Consider the following 15,487-nt stretch of genomic DNA (forward strand, 5'->3'; position numbering starts at 1 on the left):
CATCTTTTTTTTTTTTTAACCAATTTGCCCCCCACCCTCCTTCCGAAAGCCCTTTCGGGAAGAACTTCCTCTCGTGATCGCCCTATTCCCTACGGTTCCCAGCTTCCCCACCCCCGCCCGGGTATGGGCACGGGTTCCCCTCTCCAGCCCAGGAGCCGGGGGTCCCCAGACCACTCGGGAGGAAATTCATAGCTCCTCGCCCCCTGGCCGGGCGTCCCGGATGGGAGGGGGCCGGGCCGCCCAGGGTCCCCCCCCCCGCCCCCCAGGGCTGCTCGTGCCCCGCCGGAGGTGTGCAGGGGGAGGGGAGCGCGGGTGGGTGGGACCGGGCCGGTGGGGGAGGGGCGGGGAGGGGGAGGGGGAGGAGGAGGAGTGTGTGCGAGCGTGTGTGGCTGGGGGAAGCCATTGCCTGTTTAATAGTTGCTGTTGCTGCACTTCCGCTTCTCTCCCAGCGAGAGAGAGACACGAGTGGCCAGGCCCAGCCGCAGCCGCAGCAGCAGCCGCCGCGGCGGCACGGAGCAGCCAGACACAAAGAGAGGTACGGGGATCCCCCCCGCCGCCCGCCGCCCCCCGGCCGCGCCGCCGGGCCTCGGGGACACCCCTCGCCGCCTCCCCCGAGCCGCGCCGCCCGGGCCGCCGGGCACGGGGTCGGGGGGGCGGGGAGGGGCCGGGGAGCCCCGGGGGGCCCCGGGGGGCCGGGCCCGCCCGCGGGGGATGGGCAGGGACCCCGGGCCGCGTGGGGTGCGGGGGCCGCCCGCGTCGGGGCCGGGGGGGGGGGCGCCGGGGCTCGAACTGTCAGCGCTGCCCCGGGAGCCCCCCGCTGGCTGCCGAGGGGGGCCGGGAGCGGGGGAGGGGCGGCGGAGGAGCCCCGTTTTCCTCCGGGGCGGGGGCCCGCGGGGATTAACCCCTCCGGGGCGGACGGGCTCATTGTTATTCCTTCGCGGAGGAGGCCGAGTCCCCCCGCGCCCGCACCCCCACCGGGGTGCCCATCGGGCGTGTGCTCGGGACCCCCGCTACGGCCGCGCAGCCCCGAGCCGGACGGCCGAGGGGCGGGCGGCGGAGGGGCGTCGGGGCGCGGCGGGGGCCTCGGGCCTCGCCGCCCCTGCCCCCCCCGTCGGCCTCTCCCTTCCCCCACCCGGGCACCCGCTCCCCGCCTCCGTCCCCCCGTTTCGGCTTCCTCTCTTACTCCCCTCCGCCCTCCTCTCCTCCCGACCTCGCCAAACTCCGCTCCCGGCCCTCCGGGCCCCCGCGACCCCCCGGAAAGCCGCCGAAAACTGCCCGAGGCCGGCCGGCCGCCGGGACCTTCCCTGCCCGCCCGGGCCGGGCGCCCCGCGCCCCCGCCTGCCCGGTTGCTCCCCTCCCGGCCCGGAGGGGAGCCCCGGGGGGACGAGGGAGGGGCTGCTCGCTGCGCTCCCGACCGTTTTCCCACCGAGTCCCCCATTGGGGGCCAAGAATAAACAAACACACCGCGTCCGATTTGCAAAAGCCGCGATGGGCCTGAAGACTTTGGAAAGCGAGTGGAGGGCGGTGGGCGGCCGGGTGCACCCCTGGCCAAAGCCCTCCTGACAGCACCCGAGTTCCTTATTTACACTGGTTGCATGGTTCGTGTGTTTCTGTTTTGTTCCCCTCCCCCTACAGGGGCTGTTTGCGGGGTGGGGTGGGGGGTTCGCTATGTCGGATGACGATTCGAGGGCCAGCACCAGCTCCTCCTCATCTTCGTCCTCCAACCAGCAAACCGAGAAAGAAACAAACACCCCCAAGAAGAAGGAGAGTAAAGTCAGCATGAGCAAAAACTCCAAACTCCTCTCCACCAGCGCCAAGAGGTACCGTACCTCCCCCCCCACCCCCCCCAAGCAGGCTTCCTATTTCCCGAACGCACTGCCTCTTGCTGCATTTGGTCTGCCTCCAGCGAGGGGAGCTTAAATGCTCCTCATGGGTTACGTGTTCTTAAAAAGGAAAAAAAAAAGGGCCTTAGAAGCCCTAATTATTTTTCTCTGTTGCTTCTTCTGTTTTTTCTTTTAATCATTGTCCACACGCAGCTGCTGTGGCTTGCCTTTCCCATATCTTGCTGCCGTTTGTGAGACTCCTCGTTAGCATTAGTAGTGACCCTCAAGTCTGATTTCAAGTTACTCGTCCTATTAATCACTAATCTGTGACCCTTCCCAAGGCTGGCATCCCACTTAATTACTAATACCTGCCCGGACAGCTCTATCACAAGGAATTCTATTACCATCTTACTTCCTTCTCACCTGTTGCACATATCTGTTTTGAATAGCTTTTTCCGCAAATCGCATAAGGAATAACGAACTCACATTAGCAGAGTAAAACATTTAATAGGTGGAGATAGATGTTTTCGGATGGAATTTAGATTTTTTCTGATTTACAGAGTTGAGGCAAGTGAATGAATCAATAAATGATGTAAAATGGTTATTTAGGCTATTTGGGGATTCTTTGAGAACTTCAGTTTACCAGGTTTCAGTGCAACTCAATTTTTTTCATGCTATTTTCTCTTAGGCTGTAAAATTTTTTGTTTTTGTTTTTTGTTTTTGTTTTTTCCCCTCAAGATGAATTCAAGCAGTGGCTCTTTTTCTTTCCCCTCTTTCTCTTATGTCTCTGGAAGAAGCTACTTTTTACCTCCATCATCCTTCAGAGGTATACTTTGATCCCTGTGACTGTTAATCTCTAGCAGATTCCTGGGAACCCCCATACTTTCTGATAAATCCTTCTGTCAGGTGTACAGTCATTGAACATTAAAGTGGCAAACCAGAAAGATAGTAAGGAATCCAAATGGTAGGTTAGAGGGAGATATCTGTCTTAAAAGAATGTAAAATAAAATGGAACATGAGGCTTTAGATCTCTCCTCTGAGGAGTGAGCCAAAACTTAGAAATTGAAAGTGTGTCCTGTCATTCTCCCTGACTTGAAATTTGGAAAGTTGGTAAAGCACTTTGGTGAGCTAACCATAGGAGGATGAAGGAATGACTTTAGCTTATTGTAAACGGTGTAGAGGTGTAGAGTTAAGTGGCTAGATGTCTTGGCAAGATTGTTCTCATTTTCAGAGGGTTAGTTTGATTGCATCTCAGCTTCCTAGGAGTCTTGACGGGCTCTCCTTGATTAGCCCTGTGCTGGTTCTTCCAGAATTTTGGCACCTACCCTGCCAGCTTTGGATGGGGCCTTCCTTAATCAACAACCCCGTCCCCCTCTTTCCCAGCTTCTGGGCTCCCTCATCCAAGCTCGGGCAGCTTTTGGCCTGATCTAAGGTAGAATATTTGCTTTAAGTCATTAGTATTTTTATATTTTGCTGGCTATCCCTGGCGTGCATGAATATATTTGGGATAAAGGCACAGGTGTCAAATATAAGATAGTGTGTGTCAGCAAATTACAGAGGGGTTTTTTTTTTTTTTTTTTTTTTTTTTTCAGTAGACGTAGTTTGTCCATTTACGCTAAGGAGGTTAGAAACTCATTTGGAAATGCCTGGGAAAGAGATGGTAGGTGTAAAATAAATGAAAGGTGGGAAGCTACCGACAAGTAATTTTATCTGTAAAATTAACATCAGCTTTAGCTCCCTGGGAATCTTGCTGAAAGAGTGGCTGTTAGTGTAAAGCAGAGCTATGGTTAATAGTAAAGGTAAAAAAATGGAGAGGGATAGTGTATCTAGGAAAGAATAAAGGGAAGAGTGATGTTAGCGGGACCCTATAGATGCTGTTCTGGGAAATAGATTGACTTGGAAGGTAGGTGTTGCCCATAGAATTGGAAAAGGCACATATATTAGGAGATGGAATGAAAGAGAATCCTGAATTGGCAGATGGAAGGTTGCTTAACTGCATGTTGGTTTTTACTCCACGGGTAAAGGAAAAGCTCCTATTGAGGGTGGTCTGGACAAGAATTGCTCTGGAATATATGTGTGGGTTACTGTTAACAAATCTTTTACCAGTATTCTAGAAATGGTGTGAATGTTTGTCGTAGAGTGGATAAAACTGTCTGGTATTACACTTCTTAGGTATTAGAGAAGCAGCTACCTTTTCAGTGACTATTTTATAGGAGAGGTTGGGTTGGCAAGGAGCAGTGAAGTCAGTATGTGTCTTTATAAAAGTTGCACTGGGGGAGGTTATTTTTGCCCATGTACATAGGTCTTAGCATATACAGTCATTCTAGTAGGTGCAGGTAAGAATCAGGAAGCCAGGGTTCCAAACTTTTGACTCAAATAAGAGTCAAACAGTGGGGATGCCAAGGTCTTAGAACTAAAGTGATGATTGATAGCAATAGAATTGAGCTGGACACAGATAAGTAGATATCAGAGATAGTGAGCAAAGCCCTTTCTAAAGTTCACCAGATTTGTAGGGACAGGAAATGTCCTCCAACAGGAAAGTTTAAAGAACTTCCCTAATCAGCACCCCAATCAGAAGTAAATTTCTCTTTACTTATAAATGGAAAAAACAGTGTGTTCTAAAACCTATTCTCCATCGCATCTAGCCAGCCTGTCTTCCTACCCTTAGAAAGCCTTTGGGAAGAGAAAAGCATCCATTGTGATTGATTGCTTTGAGAGAGAGACAGAGAGAGAAAATGAGTATGTGTGTGTGTGTGTTAGTTTTTTACTACTGTGCTGCCTCGGTGAGATTTTTAAGTTGTAACATAGCCCTTTAGGGCTTTATATGATAGGAGCAGGAAAGGTTATAAAAATAGAAGGCTCCGTTTAGAAGGTGGAGGAGGCTTAAAGGCCTCAAACTTCGCCGTAGGAATTGATGCTCTAAGTGCCTAGGTAAGCTGAAGACAAAGGCCAGGGCTCGGTGTGAACTGCCTTGTGGCGTCGGCCTAGGGGTGGGGGATGGGCTCTTTGTGGAGTCGCGGGCCGCTGCGGAGATGGGAAACCGGGTGTGTGTGGGGGGGGGTGTCCCGGGCTCTGAGCCAGCGTGGGGTGCACACCCACGGGAAGTGAGAGAGTGTCCGGGCGAGAGCAGGGCCGGGCAGGTGGGCCGGGCGGGCGGCCGGTGCACCTGTGCGGGCCGCGGGCGCAGGGGTGTCCGGGCGCGAGACGGCGGGCGCGGCGGGGCGAGCTGCGGGGACCCCCACCCGGCCGGCGACGGGTCCGCGCCCCGCGTGAGTGCGGCGTGGGGGTGGGGCCCGCCGGCGGGGTGGGGGTGGGCAGCCCACCCGGGGTCCGTCGTGCGGCCCGCGCCGCCCCCAGCTCGACGGCGGCGGGTTAGTCGGCGCCCGCGGGGCCTCGCGGGGAGCGGCCATGTTGGCTTCGTCCCCGGGGCCGCGGGCGGCCGAGGGGGGGCGCTCTGCGGGGGGAGGGAGCGCCCGGGGTGCCCGCGCGTGGGGGGAGGGGGCGCCGAGGTGCGGGGCGGCGGGCGGGCTCCGAGGCGGTAGGGGGTTGCCCTTCGCGGTCCCCCCGCCCCCGGGCAGGGCGGAGGGAACGCGCCCCACATATTCTGATTCAGTTCAGGAAAGTAGGTGCGAGTGAGGAGCTTCAAAATGATTTCCTAAGTGGAAATTGCTGAGAAATACCGCTGCCGTAGTGCGCGAGGCGGGATTCGAACCCAGGCCGGTGGAGGGGCCGGAGGCAGGGGCTCCCACCCGGGTGGGGTCGGTTCTCTCCCCGCGGGGAGCGCAGCCCGGGGCGCAGGTCCCGCTCCCCAGCAGCTCCGCCGCGGCGGGGGCTCTTTCTGCCCAGCGGGGCGGCCGCCCACCCCTGATTCCCTCTCTCTCTCCCCCCCTCGCTTCCTGCCTCCAGGATTCAGAAGGAGCTGGCGGACATCACTTTAGACCCTCCACCCAACTGCAGGTGAGCTCCTCTTCCTTTTTTTTTTTAAACTTTTAAGTTTTTTTCTTTTTGTTATTGTAAACTTTTGCTTTTGTTCCTTGGTTAACGCTTGTTTGGGTACTAACATCAAGTTAACAGTTGAAATTGAATAACCTGAGTATAACGTTTTGATGAGCCTCTGACCGGTTCAGTCCCATGTCGAAGAGAAGTGGTGGATTTATTTGGAGTGGACCCTTGTACGTATGTGTAAACTGAACTCAAAGATGTATGCTTGCCTGGTCAGTGACCTTTGATAGGGCATTAAGGATGATGTAAAGCCTTTTAGATGCTCGGGTACATTTTAGTTTAGAAAATTGCTTTACTATCATAATCTGTTATTCAGGCTCTCTACTAAGCTAATAGAGCATAGAATGAAACACTGGATCCTCAAACTTATTTTATATAAATTTTGTGTTGGACTTGGGCAGACAGGTTCAGGACATAATTTTGTGACTTTGATTAAAAGGTTTTGATTTTAATTATTTTATAGATTTAAACTCTTCCGCAGGGATGTTTTTCTTGCAGTTGCTTTACTCGGACTATACATGATGTGCGTTTCAGTTTCAGAACACTGATACCAGCTTTTGAAAGATTTGGTAGTGACTTGATTTTATTTAAGATAGCCTTTTGGCTACTGTTGAGTCAAGGTGGAAGACTTGATGATTTTACTAAATCAAAGTGAAGTGAGGAAGGACATATATTACAGTGGTGCAACTTAAGAGAGATTAATCGTTCCATTCTATTACTCCCTTAGTTTAAAAATTAAGTATAACAACCTAATGCTCAGTTCTCAGGATCGTTTCAGGAATGGGATGTGAGATTTCAGGATTGTACTAGACTTGTAGACCTAGAGGAAGAAGTTGTTGCTGGCAAGAAAATATTCAGTGGTTGTACACAGAATTTAACGTGAGCCTGTGGAAATACTCAGGAGTATTGAAAGAATATTTTGCTTATGAACACTGAACTTTCTAAACTAACGTTAATGGATTAAATGGAAGCTTTAGTATTGCCATTTTGGGAACACGTTCTTAATGTTGGTCAGGTGTGGGATGTTCTTTGGTAAAACTTCATCCTGTTTTGTAAGGAAAGTAAATCATTTTGGGCTTGCTCTTGCAGTGCTCCTAAACTATAGTTTGTAACCAGTTAACAGTTCTGGAGGAGTTCTTTCATGGCTGTGAAGAATCTTTCCAGATTGTTCTCAACAGTGGAGAGATAGGTCAGACTTGGCTGGGATATTTTCTGTTTTCATTTTAGTGGAATTGTTGTTCCGATGGAGGCCTGGAGCTTCCCTTGGTTGGCTGTGTTGAACCCATGGGCCTTCCCCGTGGTATATCTACGCCGTGTACTTATTGCCCCTGTTTGGTATCATGTCTGCTCTGCGTATGTGTCTGTTGTGAGTTCAGACAGCTTTACCAGGTTTTTAAAGCATGGTGTCAAAACTAATAACGTGTATCAAGGTGTAAAGAGCTTTCTTATAAGTGCAGTCAAATTTAAACTTGATGTAATTTGAAGGTTTTCATGGGATTAATCACTTTAAAAAAAATTGGTTACGTACTCTTTAGTTTCATACCATTTTAGCCAAGTTCACGTGTGAACAGCGTGTGAGCAGTTTGTGTTGCTGAACATATAGAACTTATTCGTGGAAGGCCCTCCTAATTACCCCTTCAGGGTGAAACCTCTGAATGTTACCTGAGGGTCAGGGGAAGCACCAAACTGGATGGATATTGGGTGGTGGGTGGTGGAGAGACAAACTTCCACATACTTAATTGATTTCAGAGAGAACACAGGCGTTTTTATTTTGTGAGAGAAATGTGTATTATGTTCACTTTTAAAAGTAAAAACTGCTTTATTTTCTGAAGACACTTTTTAGTAGAGCTGCTTAAGTAGTATGATCTGCAGTTTCTACTTTTGGTTGGCTTACTGGTGTTACTGACAGAATGTTATACAGAATGTTTTATGTTATATATAACCTCAATGTTCAGCTAACTTAAATGAGTTTGGTTTTATGTTTCTGTTGGTACCTTATAGGATTGAATTATTTACTGTTTTAATGTCCATTGCTGCTTAGTTGGAAATGGATAATTTACAGATACTTTTTGAAAGTTAGCATCCAATTAAAATGTGTGAATTAAGTGATATACTGAATGCATGCTTTTTTTTACATAATTTTCTTAATGTTACTCTGCATGAAAGCTTGATAGCTTGGTTCCTATGAAGTTGTAATTTCATCAATTGTAAATTATGTTTTGAATGAGTTAAATAATTGGTTTTCAATTAAAGTATCTTATATATTAAGCTTTTGTAGAACTGCCTTTCTTTAGTCAGTATTCAGTGCGTGGTTTTGAATTTAAGCACATTAGTTTATTAAAATATAGCAGATGGCACATAGTAACCTCTCAATAAACCAATAATTATTGCAAGTCAGTGGGAAGTTGCTTCTGAATGTGCACTGAATGTGTTCAGTAATTTTAGCACTTGGCAAAAATATTTGAATTCAAAGTTATTGAACTTCAAAACTTGTTTGAAGTGCAGTTTCTAAAAAAGTTATGTATGAGCATCAAGTTATGTCCTCAGTGTTTTATATTATGTTGAATAGATTTTTTTTAGAACAAAACGTGGAATGTATTCAATGACAAGGTCAAAAGTATTTTAAGTGAAGTTTAAAAGTTGCTGTGTATTGCCTTTTAAATAAAATTCCTTGGTATCTCTGAACTGTTTGATTATATGTACAGGTGTAATAGTCTCTCAACTCATGTACCAAGCTTTTGGCTGTTAGGCTTTTCCCTCTGCATTCTGGCTCTTAATCATTTAGGAAAAATTGTTGTCTTAACTACGGTAGTGATTTCCTAAAGCATTGGATTGTAAAATTATGCCCTTTTAGATAGCTGGTGAACTCTGAGCCACTAGAGTCAGTTTTGTAGCTGTTATTTATAGCCTGGGGTTCAAGCTTTGCTAAATTGACTAGTTATAGCTATATAACTAACCTGTAGCCATAAATGTCTGTAGGCAGTATGTCTGCACATAATAAATGACACATTTTGCCTAAATCCTTTAAACTTCAGATTTCACTTAATAGATATATTAGAATTACGAGTAAATACTCATTTAGTGCCTCAAAACCTAAAAACTAAGATTTGGGGGGGGGTTGCTATTTAGGACAAAGTGTCTTCAAGAAGTTATTAGACATTTCAAGCATGGTGGAGAATAATAAAAGTAAATTTCCTTTTATATGACTTTATTACATTTTGACCATTTTTCTGTTTCCTAGATATTAATATTTAAGCCCAAGTAAGTCAATGCTATTTATTTGGGGGGATAACTAGTATGTTTTAAAGTTTTACAGCTAAATCGCACATTTTTGAGGATGATATGAAGGCTACCGTGAGGAGCATTAAAAAAAATGTAAAGCAGTGTCTAAGGAGTTTTCTCAACCTTCTTTTCCGCATTTACTAAAAGGGCTGAGTACCTCATCAGGTTGTAAAGTTCAAATGAGATTATAGAGTTTTCTGTGTTAGATGGTGATATTATTGGAACTGCCCATTTAGCTCCTTTTAATAGCTTATTTTTTTTCCTAACATTGCCTTTCATTGCTTGTATTTTAAATACAATTTTAGGCCATTACACAATTATGATATAAGAATGTATTTTTTTTAAAAAGAGTTATTTATTTTATTGGCTGTGTTGGGTCTTTGTTGCTGCACGCGGGCTTTCTGTAGTTGCGGTGAGTGGGGGCTACTCTTCGTTGTGGTGCGCGGGCTCCTCATTGTGGTGGCTTCTCTTGTTGCAGAGCATGGGCTCTAGGCACATGGGCTTCAGTAGTAGCAGCACATGGGCTCCATAGTTGTGGCGCACGGGCTTAGTTGCTCCGCTGCATGTGGGATCTTCCTGGAGCAGGGATCGAACCCATGTCCCCTGCATTTGCAGGTGAATTCTTAACCACTGCGCCACCTAGGAAGCCCAAGAATGTATGTTTTTGAAAAGCTGAAATGCAGAAGTTTTGGAGTGAAAAGTGAAAGATCCCCCTCATGACCCCTTTTCATCCTGCCCCCTGCACAGAGGTGCTCTAAGGTAGCACAGATCACTTCTGTGAATTTACATTGTTGGATTTTGTGGTTTTATAAAACCTCCTGGCATTGGCGGTAATAATAATGAGATGTCAGTTTAGAAATCCTGGGCTGCTAACCTTGGAGTGAAAAGAGATGATCCTTTTCTTACAGTAGTAAAGGCTTATACATATCCTCCAAGTTTAGCATGTTTTGTATGCTTGTTTGGGGTTAAGAAATGGGTTCAACAGAAGTCATCCTGTAGAAAACCCTAAATCATCTTACTTGCTGAAAAATATCCTTCCTTTTATGTATCATTCACTTATCTGATGTTACTAATTACATTCAGGATATAAATGTGACTGCACCATCTGGATAATGTTTAGTTTCATCATAATTTTCATTTGGAGAGTTACTACTACAGTGTGCTTCCCTTTGTGTGCAAAAGGTAGTGTGGAAAAGTAGTGAGAACTGGGAGACTGGAGTGTCGGCACAATCAAAATGGCATCCAAACCTGGGTCAGGTTCCTGGAAATTAGATCCTCACTTGGGGCCTGAGTGGGTAGGTAGGAAGGAAATCCATCCAAAAGTGAATTGTTTCCTAAATGAGTAGGAACTCTTGTGGCTGTTGTGCTGACCAGAAGACGTGTGTGTGGATTGTAAAACTATACTGCTGTTGTTTCTCAGAAAGTGAAAAAGAATTACTGTATGACCCAGCAATTCTACGTCCAGATGTATTGCCTAAAGGATTAAAAACAGGGACTCAAACAAGTATTGAGTCAGTGTGCATAGCAGCTCGTAGTAGCCAAAAAGCAGAAACAACCCAATATCTGTTGACAGATGAGTAGATAAACAAGATGTGGTCTGTCCATACCATGGAATGTTATTCAGCCATAAAAAGAAATGAAGTTCTGATACATGCTATACCAAGAATGAGCTTGAAAATACTACACTAAGGAAAATAAGTTAGACAAAAGGACAAATATTGTATGACTGCACTTACGAGAAATATCTAGAATAGGCAAATTCATGGAGACAGAAAGATGAGAGGTTTCCAGGGGCACGGGGGCGGGGAGGATGGGTAGTTATTTCTTAATGGGGACAGAGTTTCTGTTTGGCGTGATGAAAATTTTGCAAACTGATGGTGGTGATGGTTGCACAACATTGTCAGTGTAATTAATGGCTTTAGATTTTACCCTTTCAAATGGTTAAAAATGGCAAATTTTATATATTTTACCACACCCAAACGTAAAAAAACCCCAAAAACTATACTGCTGTTAAAATGTTATTGGTATTTTGAGGGAGAATTGCTGATGGTTTAGAAGGCAAGACTTCAGTTTTTCGGAATTTGTTTAAAGGATTCTAATGTTAGGTTCCTGTCACAGACCATTTCCGCCTGTGAAACGTGGAACGTTACTGCCTTCAAGGAGTTCACTGTCTAGTAAGCACAGTGAGAAATGCACGTACAGATTTTGGATTGTACTTGGAAACATGAATATTACTTGGAAAGTATTAGTAAGTGCTGTATGCCATCTTTTAAAGGTTCAGAGGAGTGAGGGTGCGAGGGGTTGTCTCTGGAGCAGGGGAGGGGACTGGAAGTGGGTGGGAAGAGTGAGGTGCACCTGTTGAGGGGGGAATCAGCGCAAGCAAAGGCATCACAGAGGAGAGGCATCGACGGCACTGCTGGGCAACAGGGAGTCCGCCTGTGGCCGGGAGCAGGCAGAGGGGCAAAACAGGCAGGTGAGACCTGCGCTCCTCAGTGTCACCAGGAGGCGCTGACTGCATTTTACTGATACTGGAGAGTGGCTGAAAACCCTTTGGACCTGGCATGGTAATCCAGTTAGAGCTCAGCATCTGGACAGAGACAAAGCAAGGGCCGCGTGGTGCTCCTGCCGCAGTGGTCCAGGTGGGAGGCCAGGTGGGCCTCGGTTGCGGACAGGTGGTGGCCATCAAAGTGGAGAGGAGAGAGGTGGACAGCTCTAGAGAGAACTTGGCCACTCATTTAGACGTGGAGGACTGGAAAGGAGTCAGGGATCTTTGGTTGTCAGGGAAGATGGTGGGTGCCGTTCGCAGATGCAGATGAACCAGGAATACTGGTTCCTGCTCCCGAGGTTTAATGAAGTGCTTTGTTGACCGTATACAGCGCTGAGCATGTTGCTGCCCCTTAGTAGGCCCTCAGTAAATATTTGCATTTTGATTATACATTTAAGCTTATTGTTAATCAATCATTGAACTCTCAGATCTACCTATCCTCCTTCTGGATTAGACAAAGTAAATAGATTATAAACTTCCTAACAGCCACTAACCATGATTTCTGTCTTTGATTCTGGTCTTACATGGTTTTTCCCCCAACTTTTTAAATTTGAAAAATTACAAACCACAGAAGAGTTGAAAGAATACTGTAGGTCACACCAGCCTTCGCCCTGATACATCAGCTGTTCACGTTTCCCCTTGTTTGCTTTGTCTCTGTCTCATCTCTGTATTTATTTTGTGGAACCATTTGAAAGTGAGGTGCAGGCATCGTGACGCTCGTGTGTTTAGGTTTCCAGGCATTGAGTCTGAGGTGGGCTGGCAGGGTGCTGGGGCTGGAACTGGCCTCAGGTGCCTGCGTTCGATTTGGAAGTGGGTGGTAAGGTACACCCAGTTGCCCAGGGAAGAGAAGGATTGAGACTTGTGCTGTGAGGAATGGCAAAGCAGAGGGGACCTGGAGACAAAAGACGCAAAGTAGGAGGAGAGCTGCGAGCCCTAGGGGAGGTCAAGGTTAAAGTTAAGAGTATACTTTGTAGACTGAGAGGGAGAAAGGGAAAAGGAGAGAGAGGGAGATGCAGTGTTTTGTTTTCTAATTAATTACTTAATTTTTATCTTTGGCTGCGTGGGGTCTTTGTTGCCACATGCAGATCTCGTTGCAGCGCGTGGGCCTCTCTCTAGTTTCGGCACGGGCTCAGTACTTGTGACACAAGGGCTTAGTTGCCCCAGGGCGTGTGGGATCTTAGTTCCCTGACCAGGGATCGAACCTGCATCCCTTGCAGGACGGATTCTGTACCACGGGACCACCAGGGAAGTCCCAAGATGCAGTGTTTTTTGAACACGATTGTAGAGAAGGTGATAGACTATAGAACTGAGGTTGTAAGTGGAGAGTGTGTATTTTAAAAGGCTTGTGTCCTGAACTTGATGCTGAAGTGACAGTTTCCAGAGGACTGGAAGCCTTCGTGGTCCTTGAGTAACACTCCAGCTGCTTGAAAAGCAGCATCTGTCCCCAGTGTCCTTCGGTTTATTCTTTTCCAGGAGACTTGAAGTTCCTTGAGAGCAAGGATTATGTCTTTGCATCCTTACATTGTCTGAGAGAGAGTAGATAAACAACAATACATATTTGTTAAATTAAAACACAAACACAAGAACCTAATTTGGGTTTGATGATTTAATGGAACGTCCTCATTACCCTCTTTAGAAAATAATGGAAAGAGCTGAGGAAATTGCTGTCGCATTTTACTGCTGTCCATGGCTGGCAGTCTTTCCGAGTTGGCACCCAAGCACTTTTGGCAATTTTCACCTTCCCGGAATCACAGAGGAGCTCTGGACTGCAGTGTGATACAAAAGACAGTGCTGCAGCTGGATTGAGAAGATGTATACAGAAAATACCACTACCTTTGATTCCTGTGTTTTGACTTGATAAGATTACTGTTTGCCAACACGTGAGTGTGGGTTTAAGGGTGCTAAGTAAATTGGGCTTCCCAGAGATGTTCTTCCTGTCCCAGAGCCGTTCCAGAGATTGGGTTATGTCGGAGATGCTGGCACCGCCTGAGACCTCTGACACGTTGCCCATCATCAGCCGGGTGAGACAGGGCTTCATAATAAGCCCATTCTTATCCAGCCTCTCTTATGCAGTCATGCTCTAACGTGAAACAGAGGGCCTAGTAACTGGTGTCAGAATACGCTTCTAATCCTCTGGGAAACTTCCTGCTCTAAAGGCTAAGGAACTCATCAGAGCTCCTTGCTGGATAACTGCAGTCCAGAACTGCTGTGTGCTGACGGCTCCTTTCTAGAAACGTATATGCGAGTGATGTGGATTGCTTGTAGAGTCTGTGCCACGCTGCACAGGTGACGGACTTGCAGAAGCCTAGAGTGATGTCTCAGTCAGGAAAGTCCTACAAAGCCAGCAGTTTTTATATGCCAAACATAACTGAAAGTTATCACCAGGTTTTGCTACCTGAAGCAGCATACTGTTCACTGATACTTTAATTATCAAAGTAGTCAAAAACTGACTTCTGTCTGCTTTCTGAAGAACCTGAACATGACGACGTGAAATGCCAGGCCAGGATAAAAGGACTGTGTTATCCAGTTCTTACATAGCATCAACATTGCATTTGCCACAGGTGTCACGTCTGATTGTCTGTAGTGACTTGTGTCAGTACTAATTTTTAAATAGTAATTGTCAACGAGAGGTCCCAGTAGGGTCTACCAGCGTGGAAATGGTGACCATTATGTGTAAGACCAGGAAATACAGGGTGTTTGTATCTACTTAAGTTGACAAATGAAAAATTGATGTGGGCTGGACCCAAATAATAAGTTCTGTAGGCAAGAGACATTGAAGCACATTCTCTAATAGTAATGGATAGAGCAGCTTGAAATGACTTTACTTGAAAGTTTTAGAGGGGGTACAGCTCAAGGAGTCAGAGTTATAATCAGGAAGCAGTGCTGTAGAAGAGTGACAGCAGCATGAGTGAATCGGATCGTATTCGTTTAAAATGCAGGCAGACCTCGTTTTGTTGCGCTTCACAGATACCACTCTTATTACAGATTGAAGATTTGTGGCAACCCTGTGTTGTCGAGCGACAGCATCTTTTAGCAATAAAGTATTGTTTGAGGTGTGTAGGTGGCTTTTGTGGACGAGATGCTGGTACACGCTTAGACTGCTGTACAGTGTAAACGTAACTTAGGTATGCTCTGGGAAACCAGGCAGTGTGTGTGACGCAGTGTCCTGCGGTATTTGCTCTATGGCGGTGGTCAGGGTCTGAACCTGCAGTATCTTCAAGGTGTGTCTTCTGTGTGCTAGGCTCTGTGGGTGACTACACAGACCTGGCCTCTGCCTTGCACAGCTTGAGTTTTAGTAGGCAGTACAGACATTAACCAAGTTAGAGGATCAGTAAGTACAGATTGTGTTGGCTGGTGGGAGAGAAATTAACAGTGCAGTAGTGGAGAAAAATTGCGGAGGGGGTACTTAGAGAAGGCTTAAAAAGACATTTAGGCAAGGAAGGACCTGAAAGATGAGAAGAAAGGAGATAACCTTGTGAAAATCAGAACACATCCCTGGGAAGAACGTCCCAGACAGAGGGAAGTACACACATAGACTGTGGGGTTGGCAGGGCCACGTGATGCAGGATCTTGTAAACTATTGCATTCTGAGACCAGTGGGAAGCCATTGAAGGTTTGGAAGCAAGGAAGTGACATTGTTTCAGTAATGGCTTAAAAGTCTTACCCCACCCTCTTTGCTGTGTGGCAAATAGCTGGGAGGAAGGCATGCGTTGGAGAAAGGGAGACAAGAAAGTAGGGTGTGGCTTTGTTCCAGGCAGCTGGTGATGGTAGCAGGGACTAGGGTGGTGGCAGTGGAGGTGGGCTTAGAACCCCTAGACCTGTCGATAGGTTGCAT

At 47.0% G+C, this 15,487-nt stretch overlaps 1 protein-coding gene across 2 annotated transcripts in view; it reads left to right on the forward strand.

Moving 5' to 3' along the window:
• The first annotated feature begins 387 nt into the window (after nucleotides 1-387).
• The window catches only part of LOC130855061 (ubiquitin-conjugating enzyme E2 E1), a 69,319-nt gene continuing 54,219 nt past the window's right edge, over nucleotides 388-15,487 (forward strand). The window contains exons 1-3 of one of the 2 annotated variants that reach the window (XM_057737913.1): nucleotides 388-535; nucleotides 1,636-1,820; nucleotides 5,730-5,780. In XM_057737913.1, the coding sequence (XP_057593896.1) occupies nucleotides 1,669-1,820; nucleotides 5,730-5,780 (203 nt within the window). In that variant the 5' untranslated portion in view covers nucleotides 388-535; nucleotides 1,636-1,668. The remainder of the gene's footprint in view (nucleotides 536-1,635; nucleotides 1,821-5,729; nucleotides 5,781-15,487) is intronic. The other variant, XM_057737912.1, reaches the window with a different exon arrangement.

The sequence above is a fragment of the Hippopotamus amphibius genome, chromosome 6 (genome assembly GCF_030028045.1).
Source record: "Hippopotamus amphibius kiboko isolate mHipAmp2 chromosome 6, mHipAmp2.hap2, whole genome shotgun sequence".
In the NCBI taxonomy this organism is placed as follows: Eukaryota; Metazoa; Chordata; class Mammalia; order Artiodactyla; family Hippopotamidae; genus Hippopotamus; species Hippopotamus amphibius.